Source organism: Eumetopias jubatus, unplaced genomic scaffold, assembly GCF_037043125.1.
Source record: "Eumetopias jubatus isolate StellerSeaLion01/CBP00866 unplaced genomic scaffold, mEumJub1_p1.0 scaffold_1, whole genome shotgun sequence".
NCBI classification, from domain to species: Eukaryota; Metazoa; Chordata; class Mammalia; order Carnivora; family Otariidae; genus Eumetopias; species Eumetopias jubatus.
In genome coordinates, this window is record NW_028274807.1 from 16350216 (window position 1) to 16378173 (window position 27958).

A 27958-nucleotide genomic window follows, 5' to 3' on the forward strand; every position below is an offset into this window, starting at 1 on the left:
GTCCGTTAACAACTGCACAGAACAAGTGCAGTTAGGCCCACACTGCAGCTTACGTACACTGTCTGCCATCAGAATTGTAAATAACGAGTATATTTCTTCCAAGTATATATTATTGCCAATATCAAATGTCTACGCTTATATAATCAGCACTTTTTAAAAATACACCTGAAGTTTTATTAGCCAGTCTGAAACATTTTTTTAAATGTTACCTGCTAGGGTAAGAACACAACTTAAAATCCTCCAAGTAATAAAACAAGCTTTGGGGGATAAGTCAGTTTATTGATGTTACAACCCACCACCCAGACATATTTAATCACAGAGGACTTAAGGAATTCAGAATCCTTTCCAGAAACTGGAAGCAAGAATAAAAACCACTATGACAATACAAAACCATTGTAAATTTTTAGGTATTTTCCCTTCAATATTTTAATAAACATGATTTCTTCTGGCATGTGTTTAATTTTAAGTGAACATGATTTTACAGTTAGTCTTTACTTCTTTATTATTATTGTTATTAATTACAGCCATTTTAAAAGCCATAAGCTTGTTTCTGGAGAAAGCACTCTGAAACTATTACAACACTCTCTCATAAAACAGGAGGTACGCTTGTGAGTTCAGTACTTTCGCTGTAGGCACAGCTTGCACATGTGTATCACTGATGTGAAACCACTGCCCTTTGGTTGACTGCATTTCAAAATCTGTAGAGAGAAAGTTACATGTAAATGGGAAGATTCAAGTTCATTATTTTTTGGTTTTGCCATAATCGGAATACCAGAATTTTCCAAGACCTTTTACCTTGTGGAATGTCACCATGGAGAACGAGATTAGAGAGATGACTATTCGCAGCTCTGGTCTTGGCATAGGCAGTATAATGCCCTGACCTCATGGTACCACTGTGTTCAACGACTCCATATAAGGAATACAGTACCCTTGTATTTTCTTCAGCGACATTCTTTCAAAATGAACAGAATTCAAAAATTAGTTCTAGTCCCATTTATAGATGCCAGTGGCAAGATCAATTTATGCAAAGGGTTGCTAACCTCTACTTTGAGAATGTAGAAATCACATTTGACCTTGACTACTTCTTCCCTACCTTTACCCAGCCTACTGAGTAGTGTCACACCATGGCTGGATGTTTTTATTGCTTTTATTAGAAAATCACCATTGCTGTTTCTCTGCTAGAATCATAAACCAGAGGCCACTTGCTGCAATTGCAGTTTCCTGGCCCAGATACTTAAAATAACTGAACTTGCCAGTTTCTCTACGAGTCCTGGGCTCTGGTAATTGCAAAATACCTCAATAGCGCTACCAGTCCAGTTCCTCCCCAGACTAAGCCTTTTTTAAGATCAAGAGGATAGCGTTTAAGTTGTGCCAAAACTCCCCCTTACGTTTACACATGTCCCCTAAAGATTCAACTTCTCACTTTCACCATCTAGACCTTGGAGCCTGCTTATTCTAAAATCCCGTATGCTGTAGGGCAGACTGGTAACAAGGAAAGGCATTATCCAAGCGGGGGGCCACTCTCAGACAACTTCCAACTTAGGTTCTCTAGTAAAAAGTCCTGAATGGGCATCACTGTCCTTCCACAGAACTGTCATCTCTTTAAATCTACAACCCCCTATTCACTGGAAAACTTCATACTTCACCCCAAATCCTGTCTGCTTCCTCGGGGAGTTCAAGGGTTGTGTGCTTCCCAGGGTTTCTGCAGCCATCCTGTTTTCACTGCCACACCCAGGACTAAATTCTGCAACGGGTCCTCACTTGGAACTGTTCAAGGCTTCCCATTTTTCTAGTCTCAGCCCGCAATTCTATTCCTTTCTCACCTCACCTGTCTCCTCTCTCTCCAACCTAACTGGACGCTCCAGTCCTCATTTTCTCCTGGCTGATGAAGCCTCTCCTGGCCTCATTCCCCGATCAAGTCTGTGTCTTCTCTACTCACAATGGCAACAGCACAGCAGTGTCCGCACAGACCCCCACCTAAGACCTACTGATGCCCAAGTGACATACGTACATTAAAGCTGGAGAACTTAGACCACGTGCATCAGTCTTAAAAATAATCTCTCTTACACCGACCACAAGCCTTGCCAGCACATTGACTGATCAGAAAATCCTACTCTGAATCCTACAACAAACCCTTCCCAACCCCACACCCAGACAGCTGCTATTCCTAGGCAGCAAAATTACATACCCTGCAGATTGATAAACTCACTGAGGACTCATCAGGATCTTGCATGTGACTATGATCTTGTAACTTGTTCCTTAGCTCCCTAGTTCCATGGATTTCCTTCACAGCAACTGACCCACACTTTAACCATTCCTTTAGCCTCCCCTTATCCCCCAAACCTTTACTAATCTCTGCTGTTGACCTCACCTCCCACTTCAGGAAAACGGAGATACAACCTACCCAACTCTAAGTTGCCTATTCTTGGGAAGATGAAGTATCTCTCCCTTTTGTTCAGAGACAATACCCCAACTTAGTGTTGCTAAGCTCTTCTGGCCTCGGCCTCCTCCAGGGTCTTGCTCAATCAATTATCTCTCTTTTCTGTATCTTCAACTTGTAGATTTTCCTGTTGGCCTACCAACCTACTTAAGTCTCCCAGACTTAAAAAATCATTGATCCACCACTTTTCCTTTTCAATAAAGCCTCTGGTGTATCTGCATGCTTTATTTCCAATATTCTCATTCAATTCTCAATCCACTGAAGTCACCAACACTTCTTAAAAAATTTACCATGACCTCTATACTGTCTAATCCACAAATACTTTCTAATTCTTTTTCTCTGATATTCTGACACTCAGGCCACCTAGTCCTTTCCCTGAAACTTGAACACAGGGCAATGACATTTTAGGCAAACAATGGATTCCTAATGACCTTGTGTCTGAACTAATCCAACTACAGGTATTTCTGTTTATCGGCAAAAGTGGCCCTGCCCCACAGTGATAATATAGAAATTACAATTCACTCTACCCACCAGCTCTGAAATACCTTTCTTGAAAAATTTTAAATTTTTAAATTGGGAGGCAGGACAGGAGAATTTCTATCATTTCAAATTTTGCACATAAACTTTATTAATGTTGATACTGAAGCATTTGAAATCTGAATATAATACTATAGCTTCTCTGTCCAAATTCTTCAACATGGGGATTTGTTGAGATTGTTGGTAGTGTGCTCCTCTTCCACACATGCTTCTTACACTCAGCGGCTCACCAGAGTTGTCATTAACCATCTCTTCTCTTTCACCATGCTCTGCTCAGGGGGTCCTAACCTCACCGTCTAAACCACCACCTATGTATTGATTTCCAAATCTTTATCTCCAAACCTAACCTCCCTGCCCTGAGCCTCAGACATGTACATCCACATGTTTTCTAAACAAAGCCCCATAGATATTTCAAAAACAGCTGAAACTCAGTGTATCCAAAACCAAACTCATTATTCGTTCTCCGCCTCCCAACCTCTCTTCTTCCTGTACTTCCTACCTCAGCTAATGGTACTGCCACCTGCCCAGCTGCCTAGACACTCAAGCCAGGCCTCCGGAATCAGGCTCAACACGTCCTGTTGTATTAACCTTACCATCCATTTCAAGGCCTCTTCCTCATCTTCCAGAGCCAATCCAATCACGAGTCTGGTGAATTTTACCTCCTAAAATATTCTTGCAATCTTGCCTTCTCTTACCCTACTTGAAGTCCTCACCATTGACTAAATTAATTCAACAGCCTCCTAACTAGAGAGCCCCTGCCTCTCTAGTCTTTTCCTCCTAAAATCCAACCTCCTCCATGCTTCAGCAAGTAACCTGTGTAATACACACATCTGGCTACGTCACCCCATTGCTTTAAACTCTTCAGTGGCATCCTACCACATACCTAATAAAGCCCAAGTTCCCCACCACGATAATCCTCCAAACCTCATTCCCATTTCACTTCTCTGGCTTCACCTCCCAGTGTTCTCTAGGCTTTGTACTGTAAGTTCTACAACTGCTTCTACTGCTAGTCACTAGTCCCCACCACATCACTGTACACATCTTTGCTCCAGCTGCTCTGTTCTCTCTGCCTAGAAAAAACTTGTTTCCTCTTGATTCATCACACTAACTCTTACTCCTTCTTTAAGTAGTGGTTGAGGTGTGGTCTACTTCACAGAGCCTTCCCCGAACCACCAACATATTGGGCTAAGTGCATAACCACCCTGCTCTGTGTATACCAATCTTAAAACTCAACCATATTAAACTGAAATTACCTGCTGATCTTTAGTTTTGTGCCCTCAGCTCCCAAGACAATGTCTGCCACAATAGAAATTCAAAAAATGAACTGAATTTAACAACCTAATATTCAAAATGATTCATCAAAGATCTTGAAATTATAATGGTACAAAGATCAAAGACCCATTCTACTCAGTCATTCTTATCAACTTCATACTTAAGTGAGTTACCATTAGAGTATCTGGTAAATAAGCTATTGCCCTTTAAAGGATTTTCCCAAAAAGACCACTTTCACTTACCTTACACTTGAGGGTACAAAAAGGAGCCAAATCTAAGATTTCCGGAAATTTTATGTGTTTGTTAACTTTGCGTAGGTTAAAACCAGCCTAAAAAAAGAGAGATAATAGATTGAGTTCTTCTTCTGGAAAAGCTGTACACATTAAGTAAACTGTAGTCCTACTCTGATGCACAAAACACCAACATCCAAACCTAGGTTCAATCTTCTCAGGAGACTCTTTTCTTTCTGACCACTAAATGATTTTTGCTAGGTGCACACCACACACACACACCCCCCAACGCATTAAGAAATCTGCTCCCAGGGGCGCCTGGTGGTTCAGCTGGTTAAGTGTCTGACTCTTGATCTCAGGTCAGATGTGATCAGGCACGTTCAGGGTGGTATGGCCACAGACTTAATCTCAGCTCAGGTCCTGATCTCAGGGGTGTGAGTTCAAGCCCCATGTTAGGCTCCACACTGGGAATGGAGTCTACTTAAAAAAAAAAAAAGAAAGAAAGAAAGAAAGAAAGAAAAGAAAAAAAAAGCTGCTCCCCTGAGAAAATTCTGTGTTTCTGCTCTGGCCATCCAGAAAAGCCAGATTAGATCAGAGGTTCTGAGTGTTTAAAACTCAGCAAGAGCAGAATATCTTCTGTGGAGCACATACTCTCTGCCTCCTTTCTAAAACCAAGCTTAGTGCTTGGTTCATGGAGACCCACCCAGTTGGTCAAACCCATACAGGGTTTGAGGGAGGGAAAATGTTCTAAAGGTACTTTGGGAATTTGGAACTTAATTTAAAACTTATAGTGCTTACAACCAAAGTCTTCCAGAAAAGACAGGGTCAACAAAATGATGAAAATCCAAGGTATCAATGTTTTTTTATGAAGGGTCAGTAAAAATAAGGTACCACACCCAAAACAGAAAAAATATCACTACTTTTCTTAAGTGTGAGATACAGCTAGTAAACTGGACTTTTTTTTTTAACCTGAAAAAAAGTTAAGAGTAAGATGCTAATTTTACTGAAAAGGACAACATGAGTTCTAGTAAAACTGAGGAAGGACTGTGCCTACATGTCTCCTCCACCTTGACAGGCGTCTTCATCTAAGTTTTTGTCATGCCCAGGTATATTTCTTACTTCCCTATTTTTTTAAAATTAGAACTAGGAAATAACAGAAAACCAAAGAAACACAGTAATATGGTGAAACAATAACAAATAAAGCAAATGTTACATATTTAAAACAAATTTGAGCTAACAAAGGTGTACCTGCTGAAATCTCTTTAAATGAAGAGTGAGAACAGGAGGAGCAAGAGAAATCAGCATCTGCTTTTTGGCATTGGTATAAACATGTTTCCTTTCACCTAAAGAAAGAAATTTTAGCAGCGTGAAAATCATTTTGGACTTCTAAAGCATTCACATTTGCTATAAAATCATTTTAAACATCTAACACAATCGACTTATCTTTAAACTTTCTGGAAAGGACCAGATAATAAATATTTTGGGCTCTGTGGACCAAGAGGCAAAATTAAGGACATTTTGTAGGTATCAGCAATAATTTCCACAAATTCCCACAAATTTTTACTGATGTAATTCAAAGTATAGCAATAACTGAGTATGACTGCAGTCTACCAAGAACGGAATTATTTTTGGAGAGATACCATTTAATTAATTGGGGCTCAAAGTCAGTATTTCCTACCACTGAATCATTTTCAAATGTTCATCAATAAAAGACATAGACACCATACAAAAACCTAACTGTGGACAATAGTTGGCCACTGTTTGCTCTAAAGCAAACAGAAACGCTATAAAATCAACACAATTTACTTTTTATATTGACATGCAAGCTAGACTTTTTAAAAGTTTCAATAATTCTAGTAAGAGTCCTTAGGAATCCACAATCCCTCCTTATCCCACTTACCCAAGCTCAAAAAAAGGGGGGTGGAAGAGAAAGGGAATTATCACAATTTTTCTGTTCTATATTTGAGGGAGACTAGAAGAAAGCACTGTCCTCCCAGTACCTTGCACTGGGCATATCACAGAAGTACACGGATGAGATGAAGTGTAGCTTCCTGCATACAAGGGAGAGGGCCAGCGCAAATGCTGACAGGAAACCGAGCATACGAAGAAAGAGCCACTATCTGTAAGGACCCTGCTGCAGTAACAACCCAGTGGGATGATTTACCCATAGACAGAGGTGTTGGAGAGCAAACAGTCCCACTCTATCTGCCGTTCAGCTGCCACAGAGTTTTAGCCACTTCAATCTGTTTATTCAACCTTCTGTTAAAATATTTACACAGGGGAGGAACTTACTGATGCCATGCAAATTCTGATACAATTAAGATAGCAGGATTCTACCTACTCTGTGCAAAATATGCCCCCGAACATTAATTTCACTTTCAGCAAGAGAATCTAAATTACCTTTTATGTTTGCCTTTGGTCCACTAAACTGTCTCCGGGTGCATACTTCGCAAAGCAGTTTATTTGCCTCTCGAAGTTTCTCGTTTCGGGTGAACTGATATAAACAATGTTGGATTGAACACTCATCAGTATGGAAAGCTTCCCTGTTTGCAAGAGTACAGAAAGCAGTTTCTGGATCTTCGTTTACAACTTCATATACCTTGGTCCCAGGAGAATGACTCTCATTCAGAATCTCTATATTTATTTCGTCAGGTTGAAGAGCAGCATTCAAGTTAAGGTTTTTGAAACCACTGGAAATGTCCACTTCACCACTCCCTTCTGTTAGATAGGCACCATTTAAATTCCTAGAACAGTCAGCAGGAGAAGATGCCAAAACCTCCAGATCATTATCCATGTTGACATTGTTCATATCTATTTCTTCTGTGGATTTTTGATTGTCAGTTTCACTTTCTACCATTTTTTCTTGGCCATTCAAATCTTTCTGATTAATACAATATTCTTTATGTATAACTTCCTCTTCTGAAATATGGTTGGATTTAACATCCACTTCTCCCTGAAGTGACATTCCAACCTCACATTCATTATCTTCAGGATGGTCAATGGTACAGATATCATTTAAATGAAGAACTTTTCCTTGAATTTTTTGTTGTCTTCGTTGGTTCTGTGCAAAAAGCATAAAACATTAGAAAATAAAAATAAAAAAAGGACGAAGAAAAAAAAATAGGAAGAGAAAGAGCATACATGTACCACATCAGGTTTTCTTGCTTATCAATCAAAAAGTTTATAAGGAAGAGTGCACTCCCAGAATTCTGATCCTCAGAGCTCCTTTTACTATCAGGGACCAAATAAATTATGAAGAAAGTTCTTTCACTGAAAGGAATAAACCATCACCAATCATCAAAATATTGTGACGTGGGGCAAATAAAAACATGCAAGACATAGTCTGTGTTCTAAGGGAAGTGACCTAGACAGGATAGCAGACTAGAAAGAAATTGCCAAATCCAAGCAGCCAAGTATGAAACCATGTTGGGAGTCTGACTACACAGAGAGCAGGAAGGGATGTATCCATGTGAGTTAATGATTATCAGATCAAGGTTGCACTGAGGGAAGAAAAAAACAAAATGAAAACTCAAGGATGCACTAGTACAGGACTGCTTTGGGCAGGACGGAGGAAAACATCTCAGGAAATAAACGGCCCCAAATTAGGGAGGAAGCAAGGAAGCCTCATGAACAGAGGACAATAAAGGACTTCCCTCCTAAAATCACTTTTATTTGCCATATTTGCAGCCTATTTCCAAGCAGAGTAGGGAGAAAGGCATTTCATCAACATTCCTGTCACTAGAATGCCTACAGACTCAGAGTAAAATGACAGTCCCCATGAGGCTAATCTGTAATACCAGAAGGCTGAGACACACGCAGGACACAAACATTTTCCAGTGTGCTTCAGCTACAGTTACAACATGAAAGAAAAATGGAGGAAGGATATAAGCAAATACTGAAAAGAAAAGGGAACAAAATGGCTCAAACATAAAACCATAGTTTACTTATATTAAAATAAATGGAAAATAAAACTGCATTGAGAAAATATTTTCCAACCATGAAACTGGCAGAAATCCAGAAGTTTGATAACACACTTCTGTCAAGGATAAGGAGAAACAGCAAGTCTCATTGTTGCTGGTGGGAATATAAATTGGGACAGCCTTTGTGGAGGGCAATTAGGTAACACTTATCAAAACTACAAATGCCCTCCCTCTTCTCAAAATGTGCCGTACTGATGACAGGAATATAGGATTATTCACTGCAGCACTGGCTATTATATAGCAAAAGACTACGAACAGCCCAAATCGATAGAGAAACAGTGAAATGAACAACAGTACATCCATAAAGCAGAATACTATACAGCTGTTCAAAACAACGGAATCCTTGTGTCCTGAAATGGAAAAATCTCCAAGAACCCAATTAAGCAGAAACAAAACACAGGGTCCAGAACAGTGTGTATAATTTTTTTAAAAATTAGGAGGAAAAAACACAGTGAAAGGGGTACTTTCACTGTGCATCTTTATATATTTTTAAATTTTTGAAAGTCAATGTATTAAGAACTCAAAAAATTGTTAAAAATGAACTAAAACTCTTAAAAGTTCTCACAAGCAGGGGTGCCCAGGTGGCTCAGTCAGTTGGATACCTAACTCCTGATTTCGGTTCGGGTCATGATCTCGGCGTCATGGGATTGAGCCCCATATGGGCTCCGTCCTGGGCCGGCATGGAGCCTGCTTGGGATTCTCTCTCTCCCTCTCTCTCTCTCCCCCGCACCTCTGCCTTTCCCCCCATCCTGCCCCTGCTCCCATTCTCCTCCTCTGAAAAAAAGGAAGTTCTCGCAAGTAATGCAAGGTTACAAAAAACAAAAGCACAACCTTTTCTTTCAGTCATTCAGACTTCAGACTCAATAGCTGCAAATATAAAATTAGAAAAGCACAGTTTTCTTCCTAGTTACCTACCTTGGCTTGCTTTTTGGCTTGCTTCTTTGCTTTCTTCTGTAAGTGCTTACTTGTTCCCGAAGGAATGTCATTCCTCTCTTTCATGTAACTGTCATTATCTTTCTCCTCCTCGCTCTCTTTATCTTCATCCTCCATCGTCTTTTTCAAATTTTTATCATTTATACTTTTCTTACCACTCTTAAAATATGGGCCAAAAATAAAATTTTACAACAACTGGTGAAGAGATTGCATGTTAACCTAAATATTTTTCAATTCCTATGTCACACTGGATTTACTTTCTATGTTTGAAAATATATCCAGGACAAAATTCATTCATCTCAAATACTAGAAAGCAATCTTATATACCGAGAAAACAAGCCAACAAACACAACAGTAAAAAAGGCAACTTCACATGCCAGTAAAATAGAAAGGAATATCATGCATTTTATTAGATACGTGCTGCATCGCACAGTAATTATGCCCCTTTCTAACTGCGCTCCCTGTTTATCAGTGAATTACTTGTCCCACTACAGGCATTCCTTTTTATCCTTTTCCTTCTTTCTGTGTAAATGAGAGTTTTAGAAAAAGAGAAAATAAAGTGAATTTGGTTAAGACTTTAATCACTAAGTAACACTGATTAAAGGGACCCTGAATTCATATGAAGTTGAATAACGATTTATCCAATATTCATATAACAGGCTTTCTTTTCTCCAACCACTAGCTGACGGAACCGAATTAATACGCCTTAAAACTGAGATACTCTCTACTAACATGTATGAACTGAAGACTGTAAGGGATTTACGTTTAGTCTTAAATAATGAAATAAAAAGTAATTTTTAATATAAAGAAAATACTTCCCCTACATGTCTACCAATCAAGCTAATTATCTATAAAGAATTCTAGACACACCATCTATCCTCTTTTAAAATAAAAAAGCATTTACTCCAATTTCTATTCAAATCTTTAAAATTCTATCTCAAATACATTTAAAAAAATTCCTCCAAGGGCTAATGTACAAACTTGGAAAAGAGTGGCAAGGCTTCCCTCATAAAATCTAACATGGGGGGAAAATCTACTTAAATAAACTCAGTATGTCTTACCTGATCATCTAAAACTGGTAGAGACAAATCAAGGAAAGATTCATGAACCAAGGAGACCTTAATCAACCAAAAAAGATAGATGTAAAAAGGAAGGAAAAAATTCATTTTAGACATTACATAGTAAGATTATGGTGGGGGGATGACATTTTTAAAATTCTTAAGAAAATGAAAAATTACACAGTGTTGAGGTCTTTGGGTTAGGAGAAATAAATTAAAATGTTAAACTAACTTCTTTCAGACATAAGAAGTGTTCACAGTCCCAGGAAAGAACTATGAAGATTTGGGAAGCCCAACAAAGAAATCTTTATGAAACTAGATACTTCTGTTTTTGAAAGACACAACTGATGAACTATACTCTATTAATATTAATGAATAAATCCAGTTCACACTACAACTTACAGTTCTACATTCATCACACATGATTGTACTAGTTAGTTCACCACCAAAGATGCGGTCCACAAAACTTGGTACAGATTTTTTCTTTTCATAATCTAGAAGGGGAAAAAAAGTTTATCAATTATCCTTATATAATTAATTGAGTAAGTTAGAACTATTTACTTACCTATCTAACCCTAAAATTTTATTTTTAATTTCCTATCCCACAGGTTTTCTCTGTTCATAATTACCATAATTTTATTTTATGCTATAGTCAGCAGCAAACACTCCACTTTTGAGCACAACACAATTTAACACAATCATGTCTCATGAAAAAGAAAAAGTTCTTATCCTAGATCTAGTCAGTGGAAAATAAACCGTGGAAGTCAGTGAGACCTTCTATCCCCACTAGTAAAATGAACAGATGGGGCCAAGCTGGATGATACTCTAGATCACTTCTAGCTCTACCACTCTAATAATATTCAGCAGCAAACTTAGGAGAGAATGCACATAACTTGTTTTTAAACTCTAAGACTGAACTCCACTCAAAATCAAAACAAAAAACAAAAAAATAAATCAGGAAAATGTTTCAGACAAAATCTTCCTTTTACTTTTTCTATGTTCCCAGAAACAATCTTGGTAAGTTTAATATAAGACAATTTTACCACCTGGTCACCCAATTTTCTAAATACATGAAATGTATAAGCCTTATTCCAATGATAAGTGTGTCCATTTATACAGAAACACACTTGATGACAGATAGCACCAGCAGAGCAAGATTCTCTCTGCTACTGGCCTGGCCCTAAAGGACACCAAAGAGGCAAACAGGTGCTATGTGTTGATTCTAAACTGTGCTTCACAGGGGTGCCTGGTTGGGTCAGTCAATAGAGCATCTGACTCTTGATCTTAGGGTCATGAGTTCAAGCCCCACAAAAACAAACAAAAAAAACCACAGGGCTTTACAGTATAATAGCCGCTAGTCACTTCTGATGATTTAAATTAAAATTAAATAAAGGTAAAAATTTAGCCCCTCAATTGCCCCAGTCACATTTCAAGGGCTGAATGGCCACATGTGGCTAGTGGCTACTGTATCAGACAGCATAAATATGGAAGAGTTCCATTACCACAGAAAGTTCTGTTGGACTGATCCATCCTAAATCTTTAAATGCCACACAACAATAATAATGAAGTTGGCACCATGATTAACAAACCAGCTTACTGACAACTCACACAGACAAGTGTAACTCACATGTTGCTGCTCATTAGAAATACAGCTGACCTTTGAACAACACGGGTTTGAACTGTGTGGGTCCACTTATATGTGATTCTTTTCAATAAATACAGCACAGAACTGAAAATGTATTTTCACTTCCTTATGATTTTCTTAGTAACATTTTCTTTCCTCTAATTTACTTTACGTAAGAATATTGCACATAATACATATTACAAAAAAAAAAAAATACATGTTACTTTACTGTTTAGGTTATCAGTAAGGCTCCTGGTCAACAGTAAGCTACTAGTAGTTAAGTTTTTAGAGAGTCAGAACTCAGAAGTAGATTTTCGACTACGCGGGAATGAGGCAGGAAGAGACTTGTGCCCTTAACCTCTGCATTGTTCAAGTGTCAACTGTGTAAGCTTTTCAAAAATAAAAATGTAATCTCATTTTAGCTCTATCTTTATAAATTTCACTGTAATACAGCATAAAAATACACCAAAGTTAAATTTTTCAAAAATATTCACCTTTGGAGTACTGAATAATTTTTTTAAATCAATGGTGATAAAGAAAAATTATGTTATTAACTGTGAATTTGAAATACAAGTGCCAGCAATCTTGTCCTAAGTTACAGAAGAATTCAACTATAGTGTGTTAGTTCAAAAAGTCAGACATTACCTTTAACTTTATTTTTTAGTTCTTCATCCAATTTTTCAGTAGAATTACCAAATGCTTTAAGAATTCCTTTACTCACTCTCTAAAAGTAATAAAATGGATATATATACACTATTAAATTTTTAAAGTTTTATAGTTATTGTCCTTAGAAAATATGTAATCAAGTCAAGAAAGTGATCAAGAATTAACTCCCCCAACTTACTGAATAAAAATTAGTATTTCTAAAGTCACATTTTCAAAATTAATTCAAGGAGCTAAAAAAAAATTACAAAACAATCACTAACCCCTGAACAAAGGCACTGTCTTACTTCAAAATTTTAATCTATTCAAACCAAAGCTTTTCACACATGCCCACCACCTTTGGAAAGACCACTGAAATATCATGTCCAAGAGAAGACTGTTTAAATGAGAGCTATAGGGGACTCCAGCGTTCAAAGCTGAGAGCCACCATTACTGGGTGACCTTGAACCAGGTCCTGAACCTTATTTACACCCTGGCTTCACAGTCTATAGAGTGAGAAAATGATTAACAGCATCTACCTCAGAGAAAGTTTGTGAGGACCAAGTAAGGTAATTCACATAAGATTCTGAAAACAGTGCTTGACATAAAATAAGAGCAAAATAAATATTATCACTAGTTATCACTTGTTATCACTCATATTACTATTATTAATTATATTCAACATCCCCAAATACATTACTTTTCATCTGGTAATTTACAAACAATTAAAAACATAATTACATTCCCTGACTCTTAAAAATGAACATACTTCCTAGATTCAAAAAGCTGTGTTAAATCACACTAGGAGTAAGAATAAGAATGCACTGCAACTGGGAACTGTTTTGGGGGAAACATTTTCCAATACTCTGGAGCTCTCCTGGCATAGGCTAGTATAATAGAATAGAACTAAAGACCAATAATGCCCTAACCAGCAAGGAAAACATAGCATCATGAAAAGGAGAATCATTTCTAATTCTCTTCATTCATTCTACTGATTAAAATATACCAGTTGAAAACACTGGTGTAGAAAAAAAATTTTAAATACAATGGCCTCAATAACTAGTTTCATAGCTTTAATAACCCTTTAAGATGTCAAATGTCAGAGAAGTTAATGACGATGGGATTATAAATTATACTGGTCAAAATATGCTAACTTGTTGTTCTTCTGCTCTCATTCCATCCAATAAATAGCGAAGCAGCTCCTGGCTGTCTTGCTGCTGATAGCCTTTAAACCGTACTGCTCTACAGAAAAAAAGAAGACAAGACACAAAGAAAAACAATGATGAGTCTACTAAAAAAATCTTTTTGTAAAAGATTTTTACAAAATCTTAGGATCATATCCCAAATCTCAGAGGGTTCTAGTTTCTCAAAATTTCCACTTAGTTCGACAACACCCTTAGCAGATTTAATTTTCACATTAAGTTCATGTTTTTTAATCCAAATGAAATAAACCATGCTGTAACATATATACTGGGCTGACTCTAACAAGTTTTTCATATTATATCTCAGCATCTTACTGATGCACTGAAAACAAAATCAAAGCAGATACTCACTTTTTACAGACCTGAGAAAAGAGTTCTTTAGGTGTCACGATTCCCTTTTTGGTCTCTTGCATCTCATTAAGAAACTGGCTCATGGCTAAAGTAAGAGGGCCTGGAGGCTCAAGGTTTATTTCTAAGGGTTCCTGAATATGGGAATAAAAATTACTTTCTTCAGTCAAAGTATGGAATCATTTATGTTACCAAATCGTAGCTAGTCAACTTGTTAATGCCAATGTTCCTGATAGAGCTGTCCCATTTAAAACTTCAAAATGTACATCAAAAGGGTGCCTGGGTGGCTCAGTTGGTTAAGTGACTGCCTTCGGCTCAGGTCATGATCCTGGAGTCCCGGGATCGAGTCCCACATCGGGCTCCCTGCTCAGCAGGGAGTCTGCTTCTCCTTCTGACCCTCTTTCCTCTCGTGCTCTCTATCTCTCATTCTCTCTCTCTCAAATAAATAAATAAAATCTTTAAAAAAAAAATGTAGGGGCGCCTGGGTGGCTCAGTCATTAAGCGTCTGCCTTCAGCTCAGGTCACGATCCCAGGATCCTGGGATCGAGCCCCGCATCGGGCTCCCTGCTCAGCAGGAAGCCTGCTTCTCCCTCTTTCTCTGCCCCTGCTTGTGTTCCCTCTCTCGATGTCTCTCTCTCTCTGTCAAATAAATAAATAAAATATAAAAAAAATAAAATAAAAAATAAAACACATTTAAAAAAAAGTACATCAAAAGATGTAGAAAGTTTCTGTTCATTGACTATGAAGAATTCAGTTCTACTGTTTTAGTTTTAGAATATCAAGAGCAGACCACCTAAGAACTGAAAGAGCCAGAGAAAAATGTGAATAATAAAAATGGATAGGATAAAATTCATTTTGCTACACACAATTTAAGCCACCTGCAAAGCTGTTGAAAATAATAATGCGTGCCTAGGGCTTCATGCCTATCAACAGCTTTCCCAAAGACACCAAACACCAGAGCACAGCAGAACATGGCATACACATAGCAAATAAATCTAAAGGCTTAATCTATTAGCCTGAAAATGTTTAACTCAGTAGCCTAAAATAAAAGCAAACAAAACAAGTAAAAAAGGTGAAAATGAGCATTGATTCTTTAAAATAATTTTGAATGCGGATATTCAGAGAGGAAAATTACTGACTGTAAAAGAAAATCTTAAAGTACATACAGTTAGTGCCAAATCGGGTGGTTCAATTTTTACAATTGTTCCGGACATTTTTACTTCTTTTAGTAGTTCTCTCAGCACCGGTGTTTGTGACAAATTCTGGAGTAAAGGATGGAAAAGAAAAGGAAAATTATTTAAAAGCAAATCAAATATTTATGTCATCACTCAAATATTTAAATAACTCAAGTATTTCTTCAGTGTCTATTCTATCAAAACAGAACATCCCGATCAAAACGGCCGTCTTCATTGTACCTATCTTAGGAAACAAGAAGGAACAGCATGCTCCTCTCCCACCTTATTTGGCTCCTAAGTTCTTCAGTTCAGAGCTTACTCATCACCTCAAAAGGGCACTGCCTACTACCCAACATGAAGTAGCTACCTTACCACCACCACCACTGGTGACTAGGTATTTGTTTCCATAACAGGTTATCCCGTACATCCCCGCCCCCCCCAGTACAAAGTCCTTGAAGCCAGGGGCCATGTTTGTTTTGAACTCTAACGCACCCCAGGGCTTAGCACAGTGTTTTACTGTCATGCATAGTCAACATTTCCTTAAATATTCTTCGAGAACTCAGAAATAAATTACTTGGGGAAAAAACTCAATACTATAAGTAACAAGTATGCAAAAACATCCTATAATGTGAGGGAAAAGAGTTTTAAAGAGGGAAAAAAATTAACATTGGCACCTGCATAACTGCATTGAAGAAACATGTATTTCCCAAATTACTGAGTCCTTTCACAGTTATTTGGGAAGCAGAATTCGTGGAAGGATTTTCTTTAGCCATGTTTTCCTTTTTATCTCGCTCTTGTTCATTTTTACTCTCCTTTTCTAATTTTTTATTTTCAAGTTCAATGTTACCATCTTTTGCTGCTTTAAGAAAAAAAAAAAGAAAAAAGATCCAGCAAAATGTGTAATACAACTATACCAAATGCAAAGTTGTAGTTGGGACAGAGTACTAGAATTTGTGAATTTTTACCAAACATTATTCCCAGCTGTTTGATTTTAAATGTTTTCTAATAAATATAAGTAAATTACCATCACCAGAGAAAAACCAATAAAAAATATTCAAAAGTGATGGAAGCATTAGTTTGACAAATGAAACCAAACAGTGTATGTTTGGCATAAACCTTCCCCTTTTTACTGCACAGTTTTTTGTTTTGTTTTTTTTCCAAATGAGCACATCCTACCTTATGAAAATAGAGTATAAAGCAATCAGGTAAAGAATGTGGACATGAAATAAATTTTTAAATGAATGGGTCAAAAATGAATCCTGAAGCTAAGAACAAACAATTCTGGCTGTGCAAAGATACTCTGTGACCGTAAAAATCAAAACAAGTTTAAAGCAGATGATGTATGCCAACCCAATTAACTCAATTATGTATGAAAAAAAGCTGAAAAATCTGACTTTCACTTGTGTATCAACCAAACACAAATATAACAAAATAAATTCAGTATGAGGCAGGTCTCTCTCAAGCCCGCTACAGAAAGGGCATCACTGCTCATTACTTCAGACTCATCACAGACTCTTTATCACATCTGACTAGACTGTTCCTCAGATTCCCTTCTAACACATTATAATAATCTCTATTCCCGCTGTTTTATATTCTTAACCAAAAATAGTTTCACTGTTTGAAATCAACCATAATTCATTTTACTCAGGTATATGTAATGCTGAGCAGTACAGATACATTAAGTAAGATACATTAATAGATACACTAAGATACGTTAGTTAACATTAGTGTACATTAGATACATTAAGTTACATAGATACATTAAGTTCACATTAACTAGATACATTAAGTTAACATTACAGTATACATTTTTTTTAAAGATTTTATTTACTTATTTGAGAGAGAGAGAATGAGAGAGAGAGAGCACGAGAGGGAAGAGGGTCAGAGGGAGAAGCAGACTCCCTGCTCAGCAGGGAGCCCGATGCGGGACTCGATCCCAGGACTCCAGGATCATGACCTGATCCGAAGGCAGTCGCTTAACCAACTGAGCCACCCAGGCGCCCAACATTACAGTATACATTAAGTAAGAAATTATTTTACCTGATTTTGGAGTTGTAATATCAGCTTGTTTTCTAACAAAATCAACCACCTGACCCAATCTGTTTGAACTACAATACTGGACTTCATCATCACATAGGTAACACCTGTGTCCCAAAAGACCACAGAGAAGAAAAGTGACAAACACAACCAAAAAAGGGGATGAATTAGAATTCCTGGAAACCAAAATGTGTAACCACCAAATTATTCTATTAAAGAAAATGAAAATAAAAACTTTGTGTTTTCGTGAAGAAGACTATCCATGTTACCTCTGGTTTACTTAGTAAGGCTAGCCAGAACTGTGGCTACATATAAATCCTGTGGAAAAACTCCAATCATTTTATTGAAATGGCTATTTACAATATTAAAGTCAAAAGTTTTTTCTACACATATTTCAAAATACAGACCTACGTCATCAAAATTAACAAGTTTTACAACTGACAGATGATGTGCAGTGAACACTACTGTGTAAATGTTTTTTAAAGATGTGAAAATTTGTTTTGATGATGTTACAAGAAATATACATACCAGCTTGACATTTATTTTCATACAAATTCATTGCCAAAATTTTACTATATTCTCAGTTCATCTGAAATTTGTTCTGTGTCCCAAATTTTAAATAACCCACTACATGCCATTTATAATATCACAAGAAAAACAAAAGGGTAAAGATTCATATGTCTTCTACATGCTACAATTTCTATGTGCATACAATACTAAGCAAAAGGTTCTCAAATATCACATCCTCAAGCCTTCTGAAAGTTATGGTATTTAAACAAGTCCTACAAAAATTTAAACTTTCTTGCTCCTTAAACACCTCCGTTCTCCAATATTTCAAAAGTTACCAGTCAACTGACAGGCACAAGAGTTGAAACTTACCATACACTCCAGTTGTCCAAACTGAGAACCAGACAATGAGGTTCAGATCTTGGTGTCATATAGTGCTTCAAGGCATGTTGCTCCTGAGAATCTCTGCCACAGCCCTAGAGAATCATAATCATAAGCCTCAAAGCCACGAAAGTTCACAAAAAGAGAATTCATAATCCATAATGCACAAGAAAGTGGCCTGAGAAATTCTGTCATTCTTACAATTCTGAAAATAACAGATTAGACTCTAGAGAGAGTCCCGATTTTGTGAAAACCTAAATACGAATAGGCAACTGATCTCAACAAGAAGGTATTTAGGAACCGTGCATTCAAAGTAGTCTTCCTCTCCAACTTGTGCTTTCCAGTCCCAACTAAACCATGCTGATGAGCCATTCACTAGGTCTAGTGTGAGCCACTTAACGGCTTCCTAAGTACTTTCCTGACTTCGACTTCTTTCTTCACATACGTATTTTTTCAGTTTAATGGTATCTAAAAAAATTTCTGTTCATATACTCAATTCAAAAATTATGAATTGCTTTCAAACTTCTAATTAACAAACCCGATACCATCTGACCTCACCCTACTTTCCAGGGTTAGCTCTCATATTGTCCTATATCAAATCCCACTCAGTCTTCAAGGTCTAGCTCAAAGGCCACCTCCTCTCAGAAGCCTATGATTATCCTTCCAGATAAGAAAACATTGTATTCTTGCTGTAAACAAACTCCTACAAAACATGGTATAAATTCCTAGTGGCATTCCTTATTTTCTACTTCATATTAAAGTTGTTAATGTTTATATCCTTCCTCCCCTGGATTATAAATCCTGTGGATACAAAAACAGAACGAATCATCTATTACCAAAAAAAACATTTAGCAAATGGAAGGTCAATAAGCATTAATTGAACAAGCAAATGGGAGATTTTCACCTACAAGATGTATAGACTTATTCATAAAAGAACATGGCCAGGGCGCCTGGGTGGCTCAGTCGTTAAGCATCTGCCTTCGGCTCAGGTCGTGATCCCAGGGTCCTGGGATCGAGTCCCACATCGGGCTCCCTGCTCTGTGGGAAGCCTGCTTCTCCCTCTCCCGCTCCCCCTGCTTGTGTTCCTGCTCTCGCTATGTCTCTCTCTGTCAAATAAATAAATAAAATCTTTAAAAAAAAAAAAAAGAACATGGCCAGATTTTCTGCCTTTCGCTGGTTAAATCACTGCTATGAAATGTATCTTCACTGTGTATCCATCTGAAACCAAGCCACCCACTCCCTTGGATTGCATACAGAAGAGGTCCTGTTTCTCTAAAGCCAAAAATACACCTCGAAGGGGAACTGTTTAACAATGGCTTCTAATCTTTTAATTATGATATCAACACTACTGATTTAATTTATCCCATTCAACATTCAATTCTAAAATAAATGAGCATTAATTTTGAAAAAAAGTTTTTAACACCATTTGAGATCATTTGAAACATAAGAATGAGATGACTTGTCTTAAGACAGCAGTTGAGAATCACTTTCTAACAGTGCAAAAGGTAACTATAGGACAAAAGTTAACAATAAATAGTGATATTGTCTTACCCTTAGGAACTAAATAGGTAGCAAAATAAAATTTATAATAGGAAATGTATTCTGGAAAATTTGAAGTAACAATATATTCATTCTCACCATATATATTTAAGAGCTTCAGTGAAAACCTTTCAAATACAAATAATAAATATGTTCTTTGCAGCCATTCAATTTTTTTTTTTAAGTAGGCTCCGTGCCTAGTGTGGAGCCCAATGTGGGTCTTGAACTCATGACCCTGAGATTAAGACCTGAGCTGAGATCAAGAGTTGGATGCTTAACCAACTGAGCCACCCAGGAGCCCCAACATTCAAATACTTTTAAACTGTCTGACTGCAATGAGATAGCACTATTCACCTATCAGAATGGTTAAAATAATAAACTGTGACAATACTAAATGCTAGCAAGAATGCAGAGAAAGCTGATCACTCATACACTGCAGGTAGGAATATAAAACATTATGGACACTCTGGAAAACAGTTTGGCAGTTTCTTTTTTTTTTTTTTAAGATTTTATTTATTTATTTGACAGAGAGAGACACAGAGAAAAGAGGGAACACAAGCAGGGGGAGTGGGAGAGGGAGAAGCAGGCTTCCCATGGAGAAAGGAGCCCAATGCGGGGCTCGATCCCAGGACCCTGGGATCATGACCTGAGCCGAAGGCAGACGCCTAATGACTGAGTCACCCAGGTACCCCCAGTTTGGCAGTTTCTTAAAAACTAAACATTCAACTAATATATGATATAGTAATTGCACTCTTGGACATTTTTCCAGAAAAATGAAGTCATAAAAAACTTGTATATAAATGTTCACAGCAGCTTGATTTGTAATCACCAAATGTGGACTGGGACAGCCCAGACATCCTTCAACAGAATAAACAAACTGTGGTACATCTACAGCATGGAATACTACTCAGTAATAAAAAAGAGCTATTGATATACACAATTTAGATGACTCTTCAGGCAATTATGCTAAGTGAAAAAAGCCAATCCAAAAATGTTGTATACTGTATGATTCCATTTATATAAAATTTTTGAAATGACAAAATCTGAGAAATAGGGAACAGACTAGTGGTTGCCAGGGGCTTGGGCGAGAGATGGCAGTAGGGATGTGGGTATAATAAAAAAAGGGCAATATGTGGGGCACCTGGGTGGCTCAGTTGGTTGAGCATCCAACTCTTCATCTCAGCTCAGGTCTTGGTCTCAGGGTCATGGGTTCAAGTCTCGCATTAGCCTACTTAAAAAAGGGGGGCAGGGGGATGGGCAACACAAGAGATCTGTGTAATTTGAAAGTACTCAGTATCTTGACTGTGGTAGTGGATACATGAATCTAGACAGGTGACAAAACTACACAGAACTTAATATACACAATCACACATGCACAACATAACATACAAATGAAGAGAAGTAAAACTAGGAAGAACTGATTAAAATTGATGGATTGGGGGCGCCTGGGTGGCTCAGTCTGTGAAGTGTCTGCCGTCGGCTCAGGTCATGATCTCAGGGTCCTGGGATCAAGCCCCGTGTCGGGCTCCCTGCTCAGCGGGAAGCCTGCTTCTCCCTCTCCCACTCCCCCTCTGCTTGTGTTCCCTCTCTCGCTGGGTCTCTCTCTGTCAAATAAATAAAATCTTAAAAAATAAATAAATAAATAAAATTGATGGATTGGATCAGTATTAATATCCTGGTTGTGATATTATACTATAGTTTCATAAAATGTTCCACTGGGGGGGGGCACCTGGGTGGCTCAGTCGGTTAAGCATCTGCCTTCGGCTCAGGGCATGATCCCAAGGTCCTGGGATTCAGCCCCCCATCGGGCGCCCTGCTCAGGAGAGTCTGTCTCTCCCTCTCCACTGCTCCTCCCCACCCCCATCAGCTTGTGCTCTTTCTCTCTCACTTGCTCTCTCTCAAATAAATAAAATCTTCAAAAAAAAAAAAAAGTTCCACTGGGGGAAATGGGGCAATGTATATAGGGATATCTCTGAATTATTTCTTATACTGCATATAAATCTATAATTATCTCAATAAAAATTTCAATTTAAAAGAAAAAAAAGTCCTCTGCCTCATCTTGAAGCTTCATGACAGGAATGCCTAGCAGCCCAGTTGCCTAACATATAAACTTAACTTGCCACCAATAACAGAGAAAGAGACCCTGACCGTTATTATCATGGCAATACCTGTGAGCTGTTCTGCCCCCAGATACCATCCATGCCCCAAAACCCAGGTACTCATTCCCACAGCTGTCACGAATGTGGCCTACTGACAGCTCACAGCTCAGTCTATCCACCCCCGGGAATTATCCTCAGTGTAATGGAGCTGCCTTGCCCAAGGTTAGTCCCCCTCCCCAGCAGCATCCCACATCCAATGTTAGTCTATGCACAAGTAAAAAGGCCTGGCCCCTTGTCTCAGTTCAGGACATCTCTGAAGGCCAGAATTCATTGTGGGATCAGCTGAGGCCCCATAGCACTGCCTCTTGCTTCAGCTTCTCCCTCTGCTTAATCTTGCCTCCCTAACTCTCTTCCTGATTGTGGTACCTGAGAGCACTCCCCAGTAAACCACCTATACCCAAACCTCAGTCCCCAAATCTGTTCCCCAGGGAATAGAGCCTAAGCCCCCTGGCAGCCTACTCACCCAAACTGTGGTTTTACGTAATACCTTCTAAAATAAATTCAAAGAGTTTTACAAAATCCCATATTGATCAAAACCTAAGCATACCTGATGGCCACATTTAAGACATAGCCAAACTGAAGGGTTTTCTTCCGTTTCTTCTTCAGATTTATCTTTTACTTTATTGTCCGTCTTACAATCTTGGCAAATATTCCATTCCACATTCAATAAAGCCCTTTTCAAATTACCTTGTTCCAATCCTTTTCTAATGTGTCTGCACATAGGTTCTATTAAAACAAATAATAAAGGAGTATATGAGGTAAAAATGGCTTTCTGCAGTTAAACTCAAAACTTACCCCTCATTTGAACTTCAAAAATGAATTTATAAACAAACTGTTAGATAATCTGAAAGCTTAAATTTCTCTTTCACATTTGAATATTATGATGATGGAAGAGATTTTATACAAATTTGAAATTTTGGCTTCTTGAAGTCCTAGGTATAAACATCACCACCCCAAATTCACTTCAATTTATCTATTTCCTTTAAATTAAGGCCTTTATCATATTAATTATTCTCTTTATCCTAAAAGGTTCATGAAGAACGTCCTTCGTCAAGTCAACATTACAACTATTGCAGGCCCAGCACTATGGTAGGGGCCAGGGAACCTAAAAAAGACCAAGCCACAGCTCTTCTCTTTGAGTAGTATTCTGGCAGAAGCAGATAAATAAATGTGTAAGAATCTCCAAAATGTTAAAACAAACAAACAAAAAAATTATCTCCAAAATGTGCTACAGCAGTACACAAAGGGCTAAAATCAATGAAGGTTACCAAAGGTAGGTAACATCTGTACAGTCTTATTAACAGTAAGAAAGTTTTCTGGTATTAAGCACTTACTATGAGCCTGACACTGTGCTAAATGTTTTTGCATACATGATCTCATCAGAAAGACACTACTATCCCCAATGACAGATGAGGAAACTAAGATTTAGTGCCCAAGATCACATAACTACAGAGTGGCTATGCCAGAATTTGGACTTAGGTCTTTCTGACCTCAAAGCTCACACTTTAAACTATAAACTCAGGGACTATAGAACAAATGAAAAGGCCATATCCCAAGAACAAAGGTATGTAGGTACAAAATGTCAAAGTTCATACTATCTCCTCAAACTGTGTCCTCACACATGTGTAAAAACAAGCAGCTAGACCGGAAACTGAAAACCCTGTCGGGACCAGATCAGTAAAGGGTTTTGCAAGTCACTCTAAAATGCTTCAGTTGTCTCAGGGACCCAAGAGGTTCAGAAACCAGTCAAGTGGCACATTTAGCTTATGTACAATGAACTTGCACCCAGAGAAAATAAATACAAATGAGATCATACAAAAAACTACTAAATCCCAGTAGGTGGTCAAAGAAACACAAACTAAAAAAAGAAAATACTCTTTTTCAACTAGACAATCAGCAGATGTTTATAAATGATACTGGAAAGTGTTGATATCATTAAGGGGAATGGGCACTTTATTTCACTGCTAGGGGACCTATAAGTTAGTAAAAAAATTTTGAAGAGCATTTAGCTATGGAACCAAGAGAGTCTTGAAAATATTTATGCCATTTAATTCAGCAATTCTACTTTTAAAATCTGTACTAAAAAGACAGCTGGATGTGCAAAGAGATTTAGCTACAAAAATGTTTACTATTACTCCATTCAATATCACTGAGAAGTTAAAAATTACCTAAATTTTTAACAGTGGGGAATTACCTAAGTAAATTATGAAATATGCACCCATGGTCGTTTACATCAATGGAGTATCATGCCATTAAGAATATTAAGACTATTAAATGACATGTAGATATAAACATTAAGTTAAAATGCAAATTACAGAACAATACTGTACACTTTGATCCCATTTGTACATATTAAAATATATGTCCATTTAGGGATATAAACATAACTTTAAGATTCAATTGGTGAAATATACCTAAAGATTCAGAAGAATCATCAATTGGAACAGTTTTTCCCTTTGTCCGTTTCTTTCCCATGTTGGCACTTTATGGATTACTTACTGACACAAAATAACAATCTAGAAAACAAGATAAAGTTAGCTTGACAAAAAAAAAAAGAGTATGTTTTATATTTCTCTAGGCAATAGTAACTAAGCCACATATTTTACATGTCTATCACACTTTATAATTTACAGAGACCATTCACATGTATCATCCAGTTTTCAGTAAGAACTCTGAAGTAGATAGGATAGTATTACCCCTGTTTTTCATAGCTTAGAAAACTGATTCTTAGTAAAATTAAGAGTTTTACAATGAGAGGCGCCTGGGTGGCTCAGTCATTGAGGTCTGCCTTCCGCTCAGGTCATGATCCCAGTGTCCTGGGATTGAGCCCCGCATCGGGCTCCCTGCTCCATGGGACGCCTGCTTCTCCCTCTCCCACTCCCCCCGCTTGTGTTCCCCTCTTGCTGTGTCTCTCTCTGTCAAATAAATAAATAAAATCTTAAAAAAAAAAAAAAGTTTTGCAATGAATGTAAGAGTCAGGAAAGAACCTGTGTCTTCTTACACAGATCCTAAAAAGTCTCAGCACTTTACACTATTAGGAATTCAACTTCTCACTAAATAAATGTGGAGTGGTGGTGGCATTTTTGAAACAGAATAATGTCCCTTCCTTCTAAGCTACCTTTCTTAGCTCTGCAATCTATGCAAATTAAACTGATAATTTCTCCAAGAAAAATCTGAAATAATTCTGAAGATAATCTACTAAAGGGAGTTAGAAAATTTATAAATTTCAAAGCCAAATATAAAAAGTGATCCACTGTTCCACATTTTCCATACCAGGATTCCCTCTGGGTATTAGCTAACTGAGAATTTATTACAACTGCATTCTCAACTGTTTACGTTATTATATTACTGCCAAAATCAGTTTGGAAGACTATGCCAAATCTAGCTGCACATCACATCTTCACCTCCTTAGTCAACAATTCAAAATTAGAATACATGAAAAGTGCTGCAAGTACATATAGATCTACCTAACTTTAAATAATAATGATTTTGAAAACTTATACTTCACATCAAATAACTTAGTGTCAAAATCACCGAAATGACTATAATAATTATTTTATCTGGGATTCTTATTAAAATTCTGATTACATAAGTGGAAAGTAGGACCTGGGAGACAGGTTTTGAAAACACTTCCCAATAATTCTGATACTTGGTGTCATCCTATCCTAAGGTCTTAGAAGTATTCCTCTTTCAGCTCTTACTTGGTTAGTGTAAATAAAGTTAATTCAAAAAGGTTTATATGAAGTGCCACATCAAGTAATTGTTAAACTTTCCAAGGATCATCTAAAATGTAACAAGCCTCCATGTTTACAAAATAAATGAATTAACAACAAACAAAAGAATACAAAGTATAGGGGTATATATAAAACTAGGGTACTTTTTATGTACATTTTGTCACCCTAAAGTAACATATTACATAATTTACCTCCTCTATAGATTTTAAGGGAAAACAAATAGTACCCAGTACCCAAGTTCTTGCCTCCAATCCAACTACCTCTAATCTGTGCTGCATTCCAGTACCAGATAGATCTTCTAGTAATACCATTTTCATCATATCCAGGATCCTGAGCTGTGCACTCACGGTCCCTTACAAATTGTCCTCAAGGCTCTGGTAATCCTGATTCTCATTACTTCTCAGCAAAGAACCACTGAAGTTTAATTATACAGTGCGTTTGATCTTCAAAGCCATTTCATAAACATTATCTTATTTGATTTTCACAACAACCCTTTAAATGGAGCATTTTGCTAAAGGAAGAAACTCAGAAACAAAATGATGGAAGATCATAGGGTGGCAGAGATGGAATTAAAACACGGATCTTTCAGTTCCAAAACCACCACTCTTTGCATTTCAATCAAGCCAGTCTCTCCAAAACACTGTGGCCCCACCTCTATGACTTTGGTCTCTAGCTGGGACGTTCTCTCCACCTATCCAAATCTTACCAGTCCTCCAAGATGTCCATTGCAATGAAGACTTAGGCAACCATTCTACTCTAAATAAACCTCCCAAGTGAACTTCCCCAACCTTAATAATGTGCACTGTTCGTTTTGTCCCCGAATCCAACGGGCTGCTTCTTAAATCTTTGACCTGGACACGTGTTATTTATCTATATGGAATCTAAAGTTCTAGGAGAAAGAAATGGTTTTGGGCATCACCTCTGAATTGCCTAAAGCATCTAATAGAGTGTCAGTACATATAGAAATACTTCTCAAGAAATAGTGCTTGCTTTGAAACAGAAAAAGAGCATAGTACCTGAGACATAAAAGATTGATATAAGGTACAAAGGTAGGTACACCTAAGAATGAAGCAAAAAAGTTCCGCTGAAAAACAAAAAGGTAAAGAATGAAGAAGTATCCTGTAATGAAGACAGCATAGCAAATCTGGTTTGAGGACTGCAGCAGCCCGGACTCCAAAGAAAAACTTGAAAGACTAATTGTAACTACTTCAGGGAGAGGACAGTAGGGTTCACTTCAAAGCTGTGGAAGCGCTGCAAAAAATCTTTAGCAGCTATAAAGGGCATGAAATAAGTCTAGAGAAGAGTGGCGAGTACTCTCGCTAAAAAACCTCAATAAATCTATTAAGCTTTTCAGGTGAGTCTTGAGATGAGAGTCAGCTTCTCAGCCAAACTACTCTTTGCAGGACTCCACACAAAATTTAAATCAAGGCTGGGTCTTGCCGGTTCGCATACTAATCCAGTTCCCTTTCCTTCCCAGTCTTCCCATGCCTGCTCGATTCCATTAAAAATGGAAGCGTTTGGAAAACTTTGTCAGCAGATCCTAAATATGGCTTTCAAGTTCGGCGTAGATCTGACCTACCCTAGGTTCACTGAATCGGTGAGATGACAGATCTTGCTTTTCCTACTAACCACCACATGGACGTGGCAGCAAACCCAACCCCAACCTGTAGGGTGCTCCCGGCCGCGCGGCGCCCGCCACACCTCCCCTTCCAACTGCTCTGAACCCAAGGGGGAACCTTCGGGTCCAGGGTCGATCAGGGCGCCAGCACCGACAACTCATTGGCCAGCTCCTGGTACTGACAGGACATGAAGCCAATGAGAACGCGGTACCGGGCCGAGGCCGGGTAACGTGCTTAAGGAAGAGGAGCCTTCGAGAAGAGAACCAGGTCAAGGCAGGAAATTCGGGCTCTCGAAACGCAGGAAGTCATGCGAGCGGTGACTGCGAGTCAGTGGGAACAGAACTCACCCACGGCGACAGCGCCCATAACTGCATCCCCTAATGAGCCTGTGGGCTGGGCAGCCAGCTCCGTCTCCCTCCCGGTGACGGATAGAGAGCGACAGAGCCGAAGCCAGACTGACCCCTAGAAAGCAACAATTTCCGGTACTCGGCATTATGGGAGGTGGCTTAGCCCCAGGGGCCTGCGGCGCTGACGCTATTTC

General features: G+C 38.0%; 1 protein-coding gene across 5 annotated transcripts; it reads right to left on the minus strand.

Moving 5' to 3' along the window:
• Nucleotides 1–258: 258 nt before the first annotated feature.
• Nucleotides 259–27893, minus strand: USP16 (ubiquitin specific peptidase 16). Of its 5 annotated transcripts, none has more exons than XM_028115964.1 (18): nucleotides 27765–27893; nucleotides 24479–24580; nucleotides 22612–22790; nucleotides 18358–18461; nucleotides 17482–17585; nucleotides 16116–16297; nucleotides 15433–15528; nucleotides 14270–14400; nucleotides 13871–13958; nucleotides 12720–12798; nucleotides 10853–10944; nucleotides 10454–10510; nucleotides 9375–9551; nucleotides 6880–7540; nucleotides 5728–5822; nucleotides 4492–4578; nucleotides 796–952; nucleotides 259–698 (listed from the first exon to the last, which is right to left on the minus strand). In XM_028115964.1, the coding sequence occupies exons 2-18, from the start codon at nucleotides 24537–24539 to the stop codon at nucleotides 574–576; spliced, it is 2475 nt and encodes an 824-aa protein (XP_027971765.1). In that variant the 5' UTR covers nucleotides 24540–24580; nucleotides 27765–27893; the 3' UTR covers nucleotides 259–573. The 5 variants fall into 5 exon arrangements, with proteins under 5 accessions (XP_027971765.1, XP_027971753.1, XP_027971759.1 ...); XM_028115952.1 differs by having other exon boundaries at nucleotides 16116–16300; XM_028115958.2 differs by lacking the exon at nucleotides 27765–27893 and adding an exon at nucleotides 27378–27587 and having other exon boundaries at nucleotides 16116–16300.
• Between the last annotated feature and the right edge of the window lie 65 nt (nucleotides 27894–27958).

Excerpts from the sequence above, each read along its gene's own strand:
- USP16 (XM_028115952.1), bottom strand. The coding sequence starts at position 24,539 with ATGGGAAAGAAACGGACAAAGGGAAAAACTGTTCCAATTGATGATTCT. Across the intron at positions 10,945-12,719 it reads ACTAAAAAATAAAGTTAAAG|ATTATGAAAAGAAAAAATCT; the intron begins GTAATGTCTGAC and ends TTCCCCTTCTAG. Across the intron at positions 5,823-6,879 it reads ACCAAAGGCAAACATAAAAG|GTGAAAGGAAACATGTTTAT; the intron begins GTAATTTAGATT and ends TTCTTTCTTTAG.